The 21,303-nt window shown below is 45.3% G+C and overlaps 1 protein-coding gene across 3 annotated transcripts in view; it reads left to right on the forward strand.

Annotated features, from left to right (window-relative positions):
• The window catches only part of Auts2 (activator of transcription and developmental regulator AUTS2), a 1,095,788-nt gene that overhangs the window by 734,486 nt on the left and 339,999 nt on the right, over positions 1-21,303 (forward strand). For all 3 annotated transcript variants that reach the window (XM_075977650.1, XM_075977670.1, XM_075977660.1), the window contains exon 5: positions 19,169-19,198. In XM_075977650.1, the coding sequence (XP_075833765.1) occupies positions 19,169-19,198 (30 nt within the window). The remainder of the gene's footprint in view (positions 1-19,168; positions 19,199-21,303) is intronic.

Below are 21,303 nucleotides of genomic sequence, written 5' to 3' on the forward strand. Positions count from 1 at the left end.
TGGGCACAACACTGTTAATATTAATCTCTTTCTCTAGTGAGGACATTTAGGTTCCTGAAGTCTGTGTATCATTACAGAGACTTGGAACTACCTAGGTTAAAATGCCAGGAACCCTTCTCTCCCCCGCCATCCACAAAACTCTGAGAAAGTTGTTTCATGACTTTGATCCTGACTTTTATTTAAATAGAAGGTGAAGAAATGCTAAAATCTTTAGCATGAAGGTTGAAACCTGTTATAAAGGTGAAAACTGGAATATATATATATGTTTATTTCTTGGCCCTTATTACATGATGACAGTAGGCATAGAAATAATATATTCTTCATTTTTTCTATTATCATGTAATTTTAAATCAGCATCTTACATACTTATTTTCTTTTAAGTTTTATATATGTGTGTGTATGTTTGTATGTTGTGTATGTGCTCGTGCGTAAATGTTCATGAATGTGTGCATACACGTGTGTGCACAATCATGTGAAAGCCAGGAGTTAAACTTGGATGTTATTCCTCAGATGCCATCCGCCTTATTTCCTGAGATAGTACCTCATTGAACCTGGAGTTTTGCTGGTTGACAATTGAGTCCTAGGGTCACCCTGAGTCTGTCTCCCCAGCACTGGGATTACAAGTGCTTTCCACCACACCTGGAATTTTTACATAGGTGGTGAGTATCAAAGTCAGATCCTAGGCTATGCACTTTACTAACTGGACCACCTTTGAATTTCTGAGACAGGGCCTTGCTTTGTAGCCCTGGGTGGTATGAGACTTTATTTAGATGAAACTGACCTCAAACTTTACTGTAATTCTCCAGCCTCTGCCTCCAAAATGCTGGGATTACAGCCAAGTGCAAATACAGCTGGCTAAAACATATTTTTACATACTTTTCTGTTCATCTTTCATACACACACATGTGCTGTGTGTGTGAGTGTGTGTGTGTGTATGTGTGTGTGAGTGTGTATGTACATGAAAGAGAAGAAGAATTGAACTAACTTGTATGAAAATTAGCCAGGCTTGGTGACCCACACCGCTAGTCAATCCCAGCACTTGGGAAGCAGAAGTAGGCAGATTTCTGAGTTTGCGGACAGCCTGGTCTATATAGCAAGTTCCAGTCCAGCCAAGATACATAATGAGACCTTTTCTTAAAAACCAAAAAAATAAATAAATAAACTGTATGAATATGAAAGGCTCTTGATGAATGCATCTTCTGGTTGCGAAATAATATGCTGAGTAGAAAATGGACACCCTGCAGTAGTATGTGTTCTGCCAGTCCTGTCTCTCCACACGACAGCGGGTCTCTTCTTGACCTGCCTTCCTTTGATTACTGCTGAGGTGGAACTGTTCTTCATTTGTTTATTAGCCATTTGTATTTTCTCTTCCCTGAGTTGACCTCTTTGCTTTTGAAAGGAAGGATGAGTCTCTAAGGGCCACTGGAGAGAAGATGTTACAGTGATAATTATCTCAAAGCCTTGGGGCGGGGAGTTGCAGGGGAGAGAATTAAGGGCCCCCTGGGACTCTTGAGGCCACAGCCTTAGAGGGCCTGTTCCTAAACCCTAGTGAGCTGTGTACCGCCAACTAGAGTTCAATGCTTGTTCTCCACCTTTCTGTCTGCTGTGTTAAAAATGTTTCAGATTTTTGAGAGAGAGCTTTTTACCTTGCCAATAATCTCAGGCTTTTAATTTTTTTCCAGGATGTGCCTGCTCAAGGTTGGGTTTCTCAGCATCCAGTTGGTTGGGTCACAGCAGCCCTGGTGTAGATCATGCTGGAGTCTTTTATGATCCCTGCCATCCAGCCAGGAGCCCTGTGTTCCCCTCTCATATTTAAATCTGTTGCTCAGGTTCTCTCCCCCTGGCGTTATAGAGTAGTAGAGCCCATCCATGCTGATGTCTTCATATCATTCTCTCCTTCTGGATTTATGGTGCAAAATAAACCCTCTGACATAGAAGTGGGTATTGATTATTAAAGTACATAATAAAGCCTGTGAAGGGAGTGAGACCTAGTAATCTGTCCTGTTCCTGGGGGAGGGCAGTAAACCCTGACTGCCTTGTGCCTTGAAGCTAGGAAGCCTCTTTTTAATTAGTGGTCAGAGCAGCAAGTGGTGAGCGAAAGGGACAAGACAGACGTAGTCCATACTGGGCAATTAGGTAACATTTTAGGAAAAAATAGTGTATGGGTAGGTCTATATCTATCTAGTATTTAAATATATTTGTATATAGTATATTATGTTATATATACATGTATACATAGATATGTGTGTGTATATATATGTGTGTGTATATATATATATATGCAACAAGCAAATGAGTGGCTTGTTATCTAGATAATAATGGTTTCAGAAGAGCCACTGGTAGCATAGAAAGAAAAGATGGGGCCCATGAGATGGCTCGTTGGTAAAGCTAATGTGCAAACCTGATGACTTTGGTTCCATCCCCAGAATGCACCATGGGAAAGAGAACCAACTGTACACAGTCGGCCACACTCGTACTGTGACATGAATGTTTGTATTGGCATGCACACACACATACACACACCGTATACGTAGGATATGTAAGAGTGGGAGGATTGCAGGTGGTAGGGCACCAATGAAAATGGAAAGAAGGTGATATCAGCACTAGGAAGGGTCCTACAGAAGTTCCGGTCATTCTGGGAACTGGCAAGGTATCTCCACAGGTAAAGCCACTTTCTCCCTAGCCTGATGATCCCTGGGAAGGAAAGAATTGAAGCATGAAAAGTTGTCTCTGGTCTCCATATGCACACTGAGGCATATGCACGCAGAATAAATAAATACAATAAAAATCTTACCATATGAACTGAGGAGATGCATTAATAAAAAAAGAAAAATATGGTAAGCCACATATAAGGAGAGCATCTCTCATTCTGAAAATTTCCTAGGAAACCCCATGTTGTGGGGAGTGTTTACAGGAGTGAGGAGCCTAAATTTCCCCTTCACGTCTAGATAATGGTGGTTTCGGAAGACTGGGAGACACCCTAAAATTAAACAGCAAGGCATCAAAAACATCAGGCTAGCCCTCTTGCTCCGCCCCACTTCCTTTCCACCATCTCAACCCCAAGTGGGCTTTTCAAGTCATTTTTCAGTAAAACAAAGAAATGCAGCCGTGCAGACAATAGCGTTAGCGCCCCCACTCATCCATTATCCCCGAAAAGAGGTTCTGGGGGAAGGAAAGAAAGACTCCTCAAATATTGGCAGGCTAAAGAGGGACCTGCGTTTTCAAGACAAAGAGATGTTTGTTTTCCCTGCGTTTTAACTCTTAATTTTTGGCACAGTGGGGAACTCATGCACGGCCACCGTTTAGAGTGTTACAGTGTTGAGGCTCTGTGATTGTCTGTCACAGGGGCGTTGTGGCTGAGGGCCAGGAGACAGGCAAATGAGGCCGGAGGTGCAGCCTGCTGCTGAGGTCCTGTCCATTTTCCTTCCACTCTTTCCTTTCTCTGGCCAAACACTTCCCTGGCCTGACTCGGAGGAATCACCCCGGGAAGACTTGAGGCTGAAATTCCTAACAGGCTCTTTTCAGTCCCCTTGATTTTAATCAGAAATACACAATTATTCCTTTTCCTCCAAATAGAGAAACTCAATCCCCATTTTAAATTCAATTATTGTAATTGCAGCATTCAGAAAACTAGCACATTCATTTTCTAATAAGAGATTGTGGATACCAAATTACCGCATATAGTATGTCAAAACAGGAAACTCAAGACTGGCAGGCTGGCGGGTGTTTTTATCTTAGCAATTTGTATTTTCTTGCAGGCAATTTATGGTAATCTTACCCTTCTTATTTATGATATAGGAGGCTGGTTTTTTAAGCCCTCCTAAAATAAAGATTCTTGTTCAGTACAGTATAATTTGAAATCCCAATTATGAATAAGATGGACTCTAAGAAGGTCCAAAAGCGAAGGTTCCTACCGCTAAACAGAAGTAAAACCAAGTCTTTGGGGATCCAGTAGCAAGGGGAGCTTTGGGTCATCCTGCACCACCTTTGAGTGCTCATAGATGTTTATTTCCAGTAATATTTGTATTTCTTTGGCCAAGTCTTTTGCTGTCCCTCTTTTAAATATTTTACTTGGCTGAAAGTTGCACCGTGATGATTAGGCGTGCTCAGGGCAAGAGCACGGTTTTCCTTCTCGCAGCTCCACTCTGGCTGCGGCTGTCACTTGAAGTAAGTCAGACAGGCACAGAAATACTGTAAGACCTTGAGGTTCCTGGTTTCCAGAGGAGAAGGTACTTAGCGTCTGTCCTGGTTTCACTTCCCTTGTTATGATAAAACCCCCTGCCCAAAAGCTGCTTAGGACAGAAAGGCTTTGGCTTAAGCTTCCAGGTCACTGAGGAGACATCAAGGCAGGTAGTGAAGCAGCCAGTCAGCACACCACATCTGCAGTTGAGCAGAGAGAAACCAATGCCCCCATGCTGGCCGCTTGCTGCTGGTAGTCAGCTGGCTTTCTTCACTCTCACACAGTTCACAGTCCAGGCCACTAAATGACATCACCCGTGGAGTTACTGACTCAGTGAACAATCAAGATAACCCTCCACAGACCTGCCCTGTCTAGACTATTTTTCCCAGGTCCTTCTCGGTTGTGTCTCATTGTAAACAGTTAAAACTTGCCAGTGCAGCATCTGATCCCCACCCGCTTCCAGTCTGTGGTGTTGTTTTCCTAAAATGCACTTTCAACACAAAACCATTTTCCTACGTTCCTCACTGGCATACGTAGACTGACCATTTTCCCTGTAGTAATAAGGGCGCCGGCGGGGCTGCGTCCCCAACACCCCAGCCGCCTGCTCGGCTAGCTTTTGCCAACTTATCCCTACATTTCCCAATACCCTTCTGCCCAGGGCATCAACCCCTACCTGTGTGCATCTCCACAAAAGGACAAGTGGAGGTCAGAGATCAACATCCTCTATCAGTCTCCACTTACATTTTTAGAGAGGGTCTCTCACTGAACCTGGCACTTACCCTTTTGCCTAGATTTCCTAAACAATAAACCCTACGGTTATTCCCTGTCTCGGCTTCCCTGGTCCTTGGGTTGGCAGGCATGTGCTACCACACCTAGCTTCTTGACCTGGGTTCTGGGGATCCAAACTTAGGTCCTTAAGTTTTTGCACAAGTACTTTGCTGACAGAGCCACCTCCTCAGCTCTACACTGTGTGTTCCTTGATCTTGCCAAGTAGAAACTTCTCTGGCATTCACCCCTGGTGAATAGCTTATTAACTCACTCTACTGTGAGCTCATGGGCACTGAGTACCTTAGTCAGGTAGAAGCTGGGAAGTTGGCCATCATTATGGAGATACAGGAAGCTGACAGCTGAGGAAACAGAGTGCATGTGGGGGGAGGAGGGAGCACACATGTCCACATGTCACCAAAGGGCACATGTAGCCCCATCTTAGTCTACTAACAGATTCCAAAACTGCTGGATTCCTACTTGTACCAACAATTAGTTGGTATTTTCTTTGGTTGTTGATTAATTAATTAATTTTGTTTGTGAAACAGGGTTTCTCTATGCGGTCCTGTTTGTCCTGGAACTCTCAATGTAGGCAGGGCTAGCCTTGAATTCCCAGACATTCTCCTGCTTACCACCATGCCCAGCTTTAGTGGGTACCTTCTAACTGCATTCTACCCGTCTACTTATTTACACTGCCAGTTTTGAGAGAGCAGCCTAAGTGTGTCAAAACTGGGGCTGGAGAGAGGGCTCAGTGGTTAAGAGCACCTGATGTTCTTCTAGAGGGTCTGAGTTTGGTTCCCAGCACCTAGGTCAGGTGATTCACAACCACCTGTAACTCCAGTTCCAAGGGATGTGACGTTCTCTTCTGGCCTCCACAGGCATCTGCACTTAAAGAGACATACACATGATTTAAAATTTTTTGAATTATAAAAATTGTCAAAACCCACAAGCCGTTACTGCCCTGTGTGTATGGTACACATTTAGACCCTCAGTCTCGTGTTCATGCATTTGATTTTAGTCTCTTTGCACACATTACTGAGTATTGTTTGAAGTCTGAGCCCAAGTATGGTTGCCCAAATGCAATGTTTACCAAGACTATAAAGGAATGTTATACTGGATTCTAAATGGTCTTGTGTTGTTGGCACTTTACTCACGAAATAAAGTCGTGAGTTACTGGGAAGATTCTTGCTGTTACTATTCACTGGTTTTGTTTGTTCCCGTTGATGTTTCTGATTTGCTATAGGGTAGTATAGCAAATAGCCTTTAAACGGTTTCCAAAAAGAAATGCTTGGAGAATTATGACTTCCTCTTTGATGACGAAATGGTAGAAATTTCCTCCCAACATTTGAGTAATTGTTATGTCTTCTCATTTCTCTATGTAATGGGACATATTTTTCATACAAAGATTTGCGAAACAAAAGTCATGATGTCTCTTTTTGGCTGTCTTCACATGTACTTCCTTAATCATGACAAAAATTCTGAACATAAACGAATCCCAAATACTGGTTCCACAAGGATCCTCATGATACTAGAAACCTGTCCCAACCTGACCCTGTGGAAAAGGGATTGGAATTTGAGCCTACGTCAGTTTTGGGTTAATGAGCACTTTCTGCGACCCAAGTAAAAAGGTTCTTGAGGAAGGAATGGTCTTGTGTGGAGCATAAATATGACTCATGACTGCAGTTTGTGGCTGAAGAGTCGTTACAATTTCTCAGTCTCAGGTGCCCTCAGACAATGCAGGGCAATCAGTTGTGGGATAGCTGTCACATAGTGTCCTTGTGCAGGGATTTTCACGACAGGAAAAGTGGTGTGCTTCACAACCCAGGACAAACTTGTGAGGATAGAGCTGGAGCCAAGTGCCATCCCAGCCACCTGAAGCTCTCATTTCTCTTGATAAATATGAAAGAAGCTGAGGCAGTAGGATCCCAAGTTCAGGGCCTGCTTGGATGAAAGAGTGGGTTCAAGATCATCCTGGACAACTTAGTCTAACCTGTGTCAAAATAAAAAAGTAAAGAGGGCTAAGGATATAGCTTAGTAGTAAAGCAAGCAAAACTGGATTCTGCCCATGACAGGTTAAGATTCATTGATAGAGTACCTGCCTAGAATCCCCCCATTGAGGGGCTGGGGTGTGGCTCAGTGGTAGAACCTTTGCCTAGAATCCCCCAGTGAGGGGCTGAGGTATGGCTCAGTGGTAGAACCTTTGCCTAGAATCCCCCAGTGAGGGGCTGAGGTGTGGCTCAGTGGGAGAGCACCTGCCTAGAATCCCCCAGTGAGGGGCAGGGGTGTGGCTCAGTGGTAGAGCCCCTACCTAGAATCCCCCAGGGAGAGGCTGGGGTGTGGATCAGTGGTAGAACACTTGCCTAGGTTGTACAAGGCATTTCCAAATTCTGGAAGGAAAATAAAAGAGAGAAATTGGGAGGGGGGGACCTCCTTCCCTAGGTATCTTTTTGTGATGCTGGTGGGAACCAGATACTTTGGAGTAGAGGACTCTTTGTTGCCCCGCTGTTGTGTATCCCGCCCCATTCTGCTCTTACTGAATGTGAACATCAACCATTTGGCAGAGAATTGAATCACATTGGTGTCACTTAGCATGAAGGCAGAGCTGAATTCCATCCCTAACAGCCTTGGTAGAAGGAAGGAAAAGAATGGTTGTGGCAGTGTCATTACCCTGAAGAAAAGAACTCAGAGCTGTGGGCTCTTTAAGAAAGATGCTTTTACTTTGGGTGTTGCAGAAAATAGAACAATTACCTATTGAAGTCAAAGACGATGAAAAAAACACCTCTGTACATAGTACCCTGGTCATTTAATCTATTCCTATTCACTGTGCTTTTCTGAGGGTGAATCCAGGCAGGCTACCTCTTAGCAGTTGCAGCATCCCTTCCCTAGGCCAGTGTACAGGGTGACTGCCTGAGGCTCCCTGCCGGGCTGGACATTACCTACTCAGAGACTCCTCGAAGGTGTGTCATGCCCCATAGCAGGTGAGCAGTGTGGAATAAGTGGTGGGAGGGAGAGAGGAAGGAGAGGGGATCCACATAGCAGGGCAGTGCTGCTGGCGTTCTTCATGATGCTCAGGAGTGCGCTCATCTGTAGGGTGATTTCTCAGGGCAGCCATAGTGCACGTTGCTCACTGGCTGAGGAGAGGACTTTTGTCTGAAATAAAATAATCCTGTTATGTCTTCACCAGGCTCAGGTAGATTGGCAGCACCTGAGTCGCACACATTTGAGAGAGAGAGGAGGGGAGAGGGAGAGGAGAGGGAGGGGGAAAGGAGAAGGAGTAGGGATTTAGCTCACTGGGTGAGAGTGATTGCTATACAAGTGTGATGACCCAAGTTCAGGTTTCCCCATAGACACATAAAAACCTAGGCATGGCCATGTAATCCTATAGCCCTAGCTGTTGGAGGCAGGGAGCTGCTGCTGTCAAGACAGGAGGATCAGTAGGGCTTGCTGGCCCACCAGCCAGCCAATATAGCTCAAAACAGTAAGCTCCAGGTTCAATTTGAGAGACTATTTCAGAGTAATAAAGCTAATAGAGATTGAGCAGAACTCCTGGCATTGACTTTTGGCTCGTAAACCTTCACAACACACGTGCACACGCACGTATACATTACACACAAAAAGAGGAAGGAAAACAGTCATGCCAGTGCATCATGTAGTCCCCGGATGTTCAAGACTTGCTCAGGTACATAGTGAGTTCAAGACCACCCAAGGTCCATAAGACAAACAAGGAAGGGGAAAAACTGATCACAAACGATTTCCTAACGTTGATTGACTTTTTATGTAAACACTATTCTGAGTGCTTTATGTGCATTGTATGTGTGTGCATGTGAATTTCATATAATTCGTAATTAGGTGCTCTCTAAACCTCAAGGTAGAGATTAAGGAGTCCCATTTGATAGATGATGAACCAGAGGCTGAGAAATTCAATTGCTCGCCCTAGAGGGTCTTCTCGCGGTCATTCAGTAGAGGTAGGATTCGAACCTGGCCTCTGTCTCTATGGTTTTAGATGGATCACAGTGAGATCTTTCTAGCAGCTCATTATCATTTAGGTTCCCACCAAAGGGGAGCAGACTTTGTTTCTGTGCCTCAGCTCTGGGTATCATCACTCTTGAGTCTTAAACACCTCTCCTGGGTTTCCAGATCAGGGACTGGTTTAAACCAGCCTTCTGGGTTTCTGCCTCCTCCTCCTCCTCTTTCCTCCCCTCATCCTCATTTCTCTTATGGAGCACATCCTAAATAAGGATGGTTGCTGTGCTTTAAGGGCATACAAATGGCTTGCCCTCACCTGTCAAGCATGATCCTTGTATTTTACCAGGCCCATTATGAACGCAATCTTTCTGTCGAAAATTTGCATACCTCCTTTCTTGAAAAGTAATGACAGCAATTTCTTTCCCTGCGCTCACTCTCCGAGTGTCTCATTTAACGGCACCTGTGAAACCGACAGGCACAGAGATGAGAAGTGAAAGAGAGCAGTTGATTAAATCATCATCAAGTCGGGCCTCAGAAAGTCAATTCTGCTCGCCGTCCGCAATGATATCCTTTTATCTTAAAGTAATGAGCTATGGCACTTTCGCATCGGGTAATGCGATAAGTTCTATTAGCATGTTCCATTTGCCTCACAAGCAAGGGCAAGTCATTTTAGCTAGCTCATATCACCGCAATCAAAGCAATTGGCTTCCCAGGCAGAGAAGAAAGGGAAAAGGCTCAGGGTGATTTCTATGGATCACAACACAGCGGAAAAAATAGACTCTTGTATTATTTTAACCCGTGACGTACTCTTCCTTTTTACTCCTCAGCAAATTTGGGCTAAATTATTAGTTCACCCAGGACTTCAGGAACCAGGGGTGAGTCCAGGCAGGCCTGGGGGCAAGGAAAAAGAGAAAGGGTAGTATTGCTGGGCGTCTCATGTGGCTCATGGCTGGGATAGAAAACCAAGACCGCTCCCTACGAATACCGCCATAGACTCATAATCAACTCTCGCTCTCTGCCTCCTCCAAGTCATTAGTAGTAGGTCTCCAGACAGGCAAGGATTAGTGCTATTGATAGCTTGGAATGCGCAAGCCAATGGCAAGGAGGCAAAGAATCTACTGCGTAGGTTAAAGAGAGATCATTTGCTAATCTCAGGGCCCAGGCTGAGAATGTGGCTCCATTGATAGAGTAGTGCCCTGGCATGCAGGAGATCCTGGGTTCCATCTTGCACCCTACAGATGTGTGATGTGTTTCTGTAAGTCCAATATTCTGGAGATAGAATCAGGAGGATCAGGAGCTCAAGACCAATCCTCAGCTACATAACAAGTTGGAGACCATCCTGAGGTATAGTAGACCCTGTGTTGGAAAAAAAATCAACACAAGAAACGTAGGTTCTAGACTGTCCATTTCGCCATTTTGTCTTTGGAGTTTACATATGCTTATACCCGACAAAACATAGCTTCTCTTCTTGAGTGTAGAGAATGCTGAACTCTGAAGGTTTGTGAAGTATCCACTCTCCCATCATTCCCCAGAACCAAATAACATGTCAGTGATCTAAGTGGAAATTACAGGTTGTTTATGAAATATACATGGATTTCAAAGTGGCAAAAGATGTTGAATTTCTAATTTTTAAGTCCCCAGTTTGGACTGTTTGTTCTCTGTAAGCTTCGTAATTGTGCTTTTAGTGAGCGGTCAGAATGGAGCTTCCCACAGTGGGCACTTTAGTCATATTTTCTCAGTGAAAATATGTGGCTGTCTGAGCGATGGCAAGAAAGGGAACGAGAAGTGCTTGCTTGAGCTAGCAAGATATGTGGCTTGGTGGGCAAAGCCCTTGCTCTGCCTCCCTGAGGACCTGAGCTCAGATCCCCAGCACCCATGGAAAGCCAGATATGGTGGTCAACACCTGCAAGCCCAGCACTGGGGGATCTGAACAAAGAGACAAACCCTAGGGTCTCATTGGCCAGCTGGTATAGCCAGAATGGTGGTCTCGAGATTGAATGGGAGAGGGACACACACACACACACACACACACACACACACACACACACACACCTCTCCATCTCTCAGATCACATTGCCTGATTGAGTTCTACCTATTTCCAACATGCAAAATACCAAATTCCACGAGCTCCCTACATAGGAATGCTAGACTATAGGTACCAAAGCCCAGAAGCTGTAAAAGTTTATGCTCTCCGGTCTCCTCAACAGCTGGACTGTGTATTATTTTCTAATGAGCTCACCCTGTGCTCTTTGCTTTCTTCTTTAGAGTTACTGTTTAAAACACACATCTTTTCATCGGGCTTTCCTAGTATCTGAGCTATTTTTGACCCCCTGTGGAGTTATTGTTGAGACAGAAGGGAGGAACTAGGGCCTTCATTTTACACTGAGGGGGAAAAAAACCCTCCTAAAACCACTTTCAGGATTAAAATGCTCTTTATTTCAAGGGCCCCAATAGCTTTAAATGTCATGTAAAGTCCAAAGCCAATAAGACAGCTAGGTAAACAGTGGGGAAGGGGGTTCTTTGGCACAAGATGGCTGCCTGCGTGTCTGTGCTTGTGCAGGGAGTCAGGCTCATGGGAAGCTGCCAGCGGATGTGTTTAGTCACCAGGCTGCTTGCTGGCTTTTTACAGGAAGGAAATAAATGTCATGTTTTCTTCAGGTGGCTTCTTCAGAAATTGCTTTTAGGTAAGGGATGTCTTCACTGTCTTAGATAAACCGCCTGGCCCAAAGGGGGAATCGATTTGTTTTGTCTCTGGCCAGGGTAAATTGTACTTGATGTGAGATGCTCTGCTTTACAAGTTGGGGGGTTCCCCCCTCATTTTCCTCCCATCTCCTTTGGGCAGGAAAGAGAATAAAATAACTTTGTTCAGCAAGTGGCGTTCAGCCCTGACATCTTTGGTTGTGATGATAAATGGATCTGAGATACAGAATAACTGCTCCAGCAAGGTCCATTGAGCAGAATGGAGAGCAGTGCCCTCCTCAATGTCATTGCGTGTGATGTATTCAGTGATTGCCACTTTCTGCTTAAGAATGCATTCCATCATCAGCTACCCAGAATCCTATCCCAATGTCTACGGGCCAAACAAGGCTGCAGACCTTCATTTGTTCCAACTCGAAGCAGAGTCTTAAACACATGCCCCGAGATCCCCCAAATAAAAACAAAGGGGGCTTGCTGTTGAGGAAATGTAACAAATGTCTTAGTCCCATCATTTTGGGGTGTTTTGCATTTTTAATTGGAAGATATTTTCATCTGAAACTTAAGTCTATGCTCTATTAGCAATTTTATTTTTATTGCATTTATTTAACTAATATTTGTGTGTGTACATGTTTGTACATCTGTGCTCTTGTTCACACATGTTCGAGGAGAAGACAACTTGGAGAAGTTGGTTCTCCCATTCTATCATGTGGGTTCCAGGGATGAAACTCACGTCATCAGGCCTAGCAGCAAGTGCCTTTACCTGCTGAGCCATTTTGATGGTCTGCTAAATAAAAACAAACAAATAAACAAACAAATGCTTTCTTTGTTACCTGTACTAATAATCTGCCAAGCGTGTTCAGACAATCTTCTCAGTATTATGCAATCATATTACTGTAGCCTATACTTTTTTTTTTTCCATTTGGAGTCACCTGTCTTGTACTTTAATTGTGCTTTACCTAGAATCAAACATAGAATATGTTTAGTTAGGAATGTGTCTTAGTTAGGGGTATTGTGGCATTGATGAGACACCTTGAGCAAACACAAGCTTGAGGAAACAGTCTATTTGATTTACACTTCCACATCTTCAAAGAAAGACAGGCTAAAACCTCAAACAAGCCAGGAACCTGGAGGCAGGAGACTGCAGAGGCTATGGAAGGATGCTGCTAATGGACTTACTCCTTATGGCTTGCTCAGCCTCCTTTCTTACAGCTCCTGGGACCACTGGCTCAGGGGTGGCCCCACTCACAATAGACTGGGCCTTCCCCTATTGATCACTAATTAAGAAAATGCCCCTGCAGGCTTGCCTACTACCTGATTTTTATGGAGGCAATTTCTCAGTGCATGCTCTCCATCCTCTTTGATGGTTCTAGCTTATGTCGAGTTGACTTAAACTAACCAGCATGGAGCGATTCTTTTATAAAGGATGAGGTTGATTGACTTATCAGTATAATTGAACACCAAGTGTGTGTCAAGGCCTGGAGGTAAAACATGATTGAGACTAGACCTCACTGCAGGAATGATGTCTGCCATAGCCAAACCTAAAATGTCGTTGGGCAGAGCAGGGCAAGCTGAAGCTTTACATTGTTTTAGGAGATTATTGGGTGTGGCTGGAAGGAGGACCATGTTAGATAAGATCTTCTCCACCCCAGCCCTGCTGGTGAGCTGTGTACTGTGAACCTACTGGGAGATCAGTTGGGTGGCTCAGAGTACGCTCTAGGAACCTTCTAGAGAAGTTATTATAACATCCCTTTATCTCTTAAATCTCATGAAAATTTCCATGTAATTATTTTGCTTTTGTGGGTTTTTGAACCAGGCTCTCTGGGTAAGCCTGTCTGTCCTAGAAATCACTTGTGTAGGCCAGATTGTTCTCTCACTCACAGAGATCCCCTTGCCTCTGTCTCCTCCATGCTAGGTTTAAGGCATGTATCACCAGGCCCTACTTGTTTTCCTTTTGAATTTTTCTAGAATTTTTTTTTTATCCATGTAGAGCCCATGGGAGTAGCTCAGTTGGTGGAGCATCTGACTAGCATGCAAGAAGCTCTGAGTTCCATTCCCAGTACTGCTTAGATTGAGTGCAGCGGTACAACAGTAATCCTAGCCAACACTAGGGAGGCCAAGGTAGGAGGATCAGGAGTTCATCCTTGGTGCTGTAGCAAATTCCAGGCCAGTGTGGATTACATGAGACCCTGTCTCAAATAAGTAAGTAGGAAATAAATAAATAAATAAATAAATAAATGCCAGCCAGCAAGCATCCACCACTACATCAGGCTCTTGTGTGGTTTAAAGAGTTGAAACATGAGGACTCAGTACCTTCAACAGTTGACATCCAGTTCATGAATCGACAGGGAAGTCACAGTTGAGTGGTAGCCGTGATGGGGTAGCCAAGGCTCTGTCTGGAAATTCTTCTCTTCCTATGTCTGCATTCAAAGCCTGTGGTGTTCACTGCAGGTCTCCCGCTTGACTCCTCAAGTATGGTGGTTTAAATTCCCGTCTTAGCCTGAGGACCACGAGTTTTCCCCTGTCCTTCCTCTCTGTTTCTTGCTATTAAGATGGAGGAAACTATTTCCACTTCTCTCTCAGGGCTTTGAAACCATGTCATGGAGAACATTCCGACACCTCAAGCTCCCATTTGGTGGGCAAACTGTTTGCTAATAAACCAAGGCAGGACCCTGATGTCAAAATGCTTAAGACGGCAAATCAGCTGGGACCCCTTTCTGCGCCTGACATGCCTTTTCCATCTCCCTGCCTCCTCCAGAACATAAACCTGAACCGGGAGGTGGTTCAGTGTGAACTCTTATAAATTGGAGTGGGTGTCTAGGGACAGGGGAAACAGACACTTCTTCCTTTAACCTTTGAAGACCAACAACCATCTGGCCCGAAAAAGATCCACAGCGGGTTGAACCCAGGGTGTGAAAGCTGGGCAGTGTATTAAATGTGAATTCGAGACTATGACTTCTCCCCACCCCGACTCCATAAAACAGCCTCCCTTTTTCATAAAGCACGCCTATAAACCACTGCCAGCGAGGCAGAAAGCCCGCTCAGGACCCCAGCTCACTCTCCGTCTGGGGCTGTCAACAAACCCCCTTTATGAGTGGAATAGACCTCTTATATGCACCCAGCTTCTGGCTTTTTTCTCTCTCCTTTTTTTTTTTTTTTCCTGCAGAGTGTGTGAGGAGCCAGGCTGGGCAAGCGTCAGGCGCTGTTTGCTGAACGCATTTATTGCCTTTGCATAATTTATGAGCTGGAGGGGTTGACCGCCATCGCTCTCTGCCAGGGGCTGGCACTGGAGGCTCCAGAGAGTGGAGCTGTAAATTGGATGGTGAGCTCCTGCTGAGCTCACGGCAAAGTCCCTGGGTCAGTATGGGAATTTAATACCAGAAATGGGGCTGTTTTCTCAGCGCACCATGTGGGCCCCTGGTGCCACAGACAGTGTTTCGGCAGACTCTGGCTGGCCTTGCGAGGGGCCTGTCACTCACGAGTGTGTCGTGTGGGGAGCCCCAGCATTTGTAATCAGCTTGGCATCCGTGTGGCTTCCATAATGGATACCAGTAGGTCTCAGTTCTCCACCATATGCTTAACTCTGGAGGCAAGGTGCTTCTGGGTATATCAGTAATTACTTGATACGGAATTAAGTGGACCTTGAAATTAGAACTGGACTCTCCAAAAGCGGGGTAGCTTAATGCTTTGATAGAAATAACCATTCCCAGAGACTTACCGCTGTTTGGATGGGGGGTGGGAGAGAGAGCTTTCCCCACTTTCCCAGCTTCTTCTCCTGAGCGTAGACCCTGGAGGACGGAGGGAAATGTGTCGCTCTAGCCTTCATTGTCATAACCTCGTATGGATAGCTGTGAACATCTGGGAAAGAGCAGGCACGACAGAAGGCACCACTCTGGGCTGGGGACGGAGCTCAGTGGTACAGTTTCCTATCATACACGGGCCCTGGGTTCACATCCCCCAGCAATTCAAAGTTAAAAATAAAACAGACTCTTCTCTTCCCACCCCTACTCAATCACTCTTAAAAATGCACTTGAGATTTTATGGTAAAAAGCAATAGAGCGGTTACACCCTCAGAAGAACACAACTACCTCCACCCACCCCATTCACCCACGGTTCTAGACCTTCAGGGTCTTCATCTCACCCAGTCTTCTCCGCTCAACTCATCTGATAGGATAACCAATCATTAATCAGGCAACAGAATGTAAATGCAGATGTAGCTGCTGCTGGAAGCCCCGGTAGTAATGATCCTCTTGGACTTGACGTGTAGCTGGTTCAAGGCCAGCCTGGAATACATGAAATTCTGACTCAAAAACAAAGACAAAAAAAAATATTCAATATAAGTTCCTAAATGCTCAGAGTACCAAGGTCTCCACACAATCATTTGGAGGGAGATTTTATTAGCATCTCTTGGTAGCACTCAGGGGTTAATTTGGAACAATAATGACTAGTTTTCTTTAAAAAATGGGAGTCTATTCTAGCATGGGTTTAGTGGCTCAATGATGTCAGACTTCTCTTCCTCTTCTCTTCCTTTGGGCTCTCCATCATGTTTTGGCATGGAGGCTTTGGGGGTTATTTAAGCCCCACATTTACACAATGACAGCTGTAGATGAACACATCACGTTCTCATCTAGGCAGACTTGAAGGTCAGAGGCAGGAGCTGCCTACTTTTCATTGAGACTCTTTTAGATAAATCTGTATTGTTTGTGTGTGTGTGTGTGTGTGTGTGTATGTGCGGTATGCCTGCATACACACTTGTGCTATGGAGCCCACACAGAGATCAGAAGACAACAAACACTCAGGAGTCAGTTCTCTCTTTCTAACCTGGAATCTGGTGATTAAGCTGAGGTCATGAGGCTTAGGCGGCAAGTGCTTTTCCTCCCTGAGCCATTTTGTAGGCCCAAGATTCTTTCTCTCCTCCATCTTCCCCTACCTCAGGATCCTCTGCAGACTTCAACTCTCATTTGACCAAAATGGTTCTCATAGCTACCCAGAAATGTAAGGAGAACATGTGGGGGAAGGAGTACTGCCCTTTTGAACTCTAGACGATGTGGGAGAAGAGAGATGTGGCTGTCCTGCAGAGGCAGCTCTGTTTCATTTCCTGTTTGCACTGGTGGCTCCATCTGCTCCCATATACAGGTGGCCACAGTAAAATCCTTGGCACCCTCCTAGATTCACCTGCCGCTTGCTTTCCCTGGCTATGCATTACCGAGACCGTCAGCTCTCACCGCAGCTCTGCTGAGCCATCTGCTTCACCCTCTCCCAAACCAGGCACTATGCTGGCATAGGCAGTGTCCTACTTGCCAAACTTATCCCCCCGTGATCATCTCTCTTCCTGGTGGGTACTCTCCCTCCGCCACCCATGCAAAGTGATTCCATCTGCACCCCACATTGGGTGAACCACAGAGCAGCCAGAGGCTCTGTCTTGTGTCTCATCTTGGTTGAGTCCAGCTCAGCAGGGCCTTTCCGGGCTAAAGGCTTACATGTAATCACACCTTCTCTGTGTTTACCCTAATAGAACCAACCCATGCTGTATTATGTATATGTATGTGTGCACACGCATGTGTGTGGAGATCAGAGGTCAATCTTGAGAGACTTTCCTCAGGCCTTGTTCATCTTTTTTATTGAGGGACCTGGGACTCACTGACTGTGCTAGTCTGCTTGGCCAGAAAGCCCCAGGGATCCTTCTTTTTCCTCTTCCCCAGCACTAGGATCACAGATGCATGCTGCCATGTTAATTTTGTTTTTTACGTGGGTCCTGAAAACCAACTCAAATTCATGTCCTGTGATTGATTGCTAGGAAAGCACGTTAGCAATTGAATTGTCTCACCAACCCCATTGTTTAACCCATTATTTGTTAAGAAAACACTCTTGCTGGGCAACCAAGGCACATACCTTTAATCCCAGCACTCAGGAGGCAGAGGCAGGTGGATCTCTGTGAGTTCGAGGTCAGCCTGGTCTACAAGAGCTTGTTCTGGGACAGGCCCCAAAGCTACAGAAAAACCCTGTCTCAAAAAAATAAAATAAAATAAAACAGAAAAAGAAAAGACTCTTGGTTTTTAGAAGAGTGCATGATCTTTGTTTCCTCTGCTTCTGTCAAGAAACAAAAAAACTATGAGAGACTTCTTTCTTTGGTTTTCACAAACCTGGAGTAACAGGCTTATCATACTACTTATTGCTCTTGGTGCATCACCTACAGGGAGTTTGCCTTCTAACCTCAGGCATCAGTAGTAGTCACGTTTCTCATTGCTGTGACAAAATACCTGATAAAAGCAACTTATGGAAGAGCTTATTTTGGCTCACAGCTCAAGGGTATAGCCCACTGCGGTGGGGAAGGAATAGCAGTAGGGGTGTGAGGTGGAAGTCACTGTCTTAGTCACTCTTCTGCTGCTATGAAGAGACACCATGACCACCACAATACTTATAAAAGAAAGCATTTGATGTGGGTTTGTTACAATTTCAGAGCTCAGTCCATTATTATCATGGCAGGGAGCATGGCAGCACCCAGGCAGAAATGGAGAACTGGGAGCTCTATATCTTGATCTGTAGGAAGAGAGAGCTACACTGGGCTTGGCATGAGCTTTTGAAACTTCAAAACATACCGCCAATGACACACTTCCTGCAACAAATCCATGCCTCCTGATCCTTCTAATCCTTTTAAATTGTGCCATTCCCTAGTGACCAAGCATTCAAATATATGAGCCTTTTGGGGTCCAATCTTGCTTTAACACCACAGTGACAGTGCACCCACAATCCAAAAGCAGCAGAGAGAATTGAGTGCACAGATCACTCTCTCCATTTCATTTAGTCTAGCGCTGTGGTCCTTTGGATGGTGCCACATTTAGAGATGGGTTCTTTCCTCCTCAGTTAGTCCAATCTAGACCTTCCTTACAGACACTGCCCAAAGGAGATTCAAGATCCTGTCAAGTTGATCGTCATTATTGACCATCACAACCTCACATGTATGGAGCCTTGCCCCCTCAAAGTGTTGGCAAGAGATTTCAATGTACAAAGCTTGTTTTCTTCTTGAGGAAAGATTCAAGAGAAAGACAGCCAATATCCAAAGCTGAAGGCAGAATACATTCTTCTGCAGAAGTGATTTTATTCCGGAACCTTTGGAAAGATCTTGAGTCCCCTTCATGCTGTGGCAGTATTAGCCCCTGGCTGGGTGCTCCCTTGACTTGCAGAATTTTTTTGTAGAGGGAAGTGGATCTCTGTGAGTTCAAGGCCAGCCTGGTCTACAAGAGCTAGTTCCAGGACAGGCTCCAAAGCTACAGGGAAACCGTATCTTGAAAAACAAAAACCAAAACCAAACCACAACAACATTTTTTTTTGTGTGTGGTGGAGTCTCCTGCTGTGTAGACCCCTGGCATCCCAGGGCACTGATATGAGGGAACTGACAGAACGGATGTTGTCCTGTGTTCAACACCTGGAGCTGTAGAGCTCCTTCCAGCCCAGGGACTTCTCTCCTTTCCTATATTTGCCCTACCCCCGGGGAAGGTGGAGTGTCTGAAGCAAATTGCATAATCACCACACTGACCTTTATTCTCTTGTCTTCATTTTCAGTGCGACAGTGACAGCGACCAGGAAGAAAAGGTAAGATGCCACCCCCTTCATTGCAGATACAGTCCATGAGGCCCCTGTGCACCGTCACTCTCCTGCTGGCACCTGCTCCCTCCTGCAGGATGTCCTATTGTTCACACTGTGACATTTTTGACGATAAGATACACCGTGCCAAATCTGTGACATCTACCTCTTTGAAACATGCCCCTCGTGTCCCCTGTGTATCACACTAACTTTTCACTTTATGGATGATGACACGTAGACCCCAAAACACTTTTCAAAAGGAACTGGGTTTTTTTTTTTGTTCATGATGAAAACATTGAACTTCCTCCTGTGTATTTATAATGTCATCTCTACCTCCCTTAGCTTGACCTCTGTGTTTGCTCTGCTTTTCCATAGCTTCCTAATAGAAATGTCAGTGGTATGCCCTAGGAATTTCCTCCCAGGGCAGTGTGGGTGGGGGATGGCCAAGAGGACTCTGCTCTCTTCCGTGGGTTGGTATTGGGGAGGGGGCGTCTCCCTAGCAGGCACACCCTTTACCTGGAGGTTGGGGCCCAGCCTCAGTGTACACAGCTCAACAAGGATGAAGACGGAACCCAGGCTTTGAGCCTCCAGAGGATGGAATCTGAAGCCAGTAAAGTAGGTTTTCATTTTCTGTTGACTGAAGCAAAAGGTTTGTGGTATGCTTTTTTTTTTCCTTCCTAGCTGTTGGCATCTACCAACTAGGTGCCTTTCCATTTTCACTGATGTCATGTGTAATTTGAAAACTTACCGGAATCTCAGAATTTATGTGCTGCTTGGTACCCAAACAATTGGCCAGTCCCCCCCTTACCCTGTACCCTGTTCCGTGGTCTTCACTTCCGGCTTGCTGGCTGATGCTCCCCAGAATCCCACGGTTTCATGGGTAGTGATTGTTCCCGCATCCATCTCGGACTTTCTCCCTCCGCCTCCACAACAGCCTCCAGGAGAGATCTGAAGGCTCCTGTTCTCCGCTGTCATTAATTTGAATTCAGCATATGTAGCCGGTTATAAAACTCGAGACATCATCATCTGAGCAGGTCAAGCATATTCAGATGAAGACAAATGGTGCTTATTTGATTTCCCTTAAAATCAGGAAATGAAAAAAGTGCTCTCTGGAGAAATCACGCTCCGCCTGACTTGGATGATAGACCAGCGCGGTGTCCCCCAGATAAGAACAGGCTCTCGCCTGGAGGTTTTTATCTCTGAAGGACGGCCAGGACTGTCAGCTTGCTGACATGTGCATTATCCATGTCATTTTAAACAAAGTGACCTATGGAAGGGTGCGCCGTGCTGTGACATGGTAATGGGCTGTTGGATGACAGCGGAAGTACACGCTGGGTGGGGGGCTGAGGGCTCTCCTTTTGTTTAACTGACAAGTTGAGGCTTCCTACCTCCAACTCCCAGCCCCCTCCCAGGAGGGAATTTTAGCTTTTTGGACTTAGGACCTTGGGTACCTCGGGCAGCCAACATGTGCCAGGGATGGGTGACATCAAGCAAAATGCATTCAATGCCCCGAACTATCTCCAAGGTCATGTAAAAAGTAGCCATAATTCTGTGGGGGTGTCTCTGGCACCCAGGAAGGTGCCGAAACCTTTTGACTGTTTTAGGGCCTTTACTGGCAAGCAAGAACTGAGCTCACTTCTCCAAGAGCGTGAGTTTTATTCAAGGTCTTACTCTCTATGCATAGTTGTGTGTGAGCATCTTCCTGTATGGGCAGGTGCATGTGCATTCGTGTGCTTGGGTATCATTATCTGGTACTGTCTACCTGATTTTTTATATACTCTCTTGCTGGCCTAGAGCTCATTAAGTAAGCTAGGCTTGCTGGCCAGCAAACTACAGGGATTTTCTTGTCTCTGCCTGCCCAGTACTAAGATTACAAGACTGTGGGTTCTGGACATTGAACTCATGTTTGAACAGCAGGCACTTCCAAGAAATCTCTTCCCCTAGCCCGGAGATCTTTATTTAAAAAAAAAAAACTGAATGTGTGTGCCTGCCATCTCAGTATTTAGGAGACTGAAGCAGGAGAATTCCAAGTTCCAGGGCGTCATGTGTGACGTAAGGAGGCTCTGTTTCACATACGTAAAGTGAATTCCATATTGAGACATCTGTCTGCAATA

This window comes from Microtus pennsylvanicus, chromosome 1 (genome assembly GCF_037038515.1).
Source record: "Microtus pennsylvanicus isolate mMicPen1 chromosome 1, mMicPen1.hap1, whole genome shotgun sequence".
Taxonomy (NCBI): Eukaryota; Metazoa; Chordata; class Mammalia; order Rodentia; family Cricetidae; genus Microtus; species Microtus pennsylvanicus.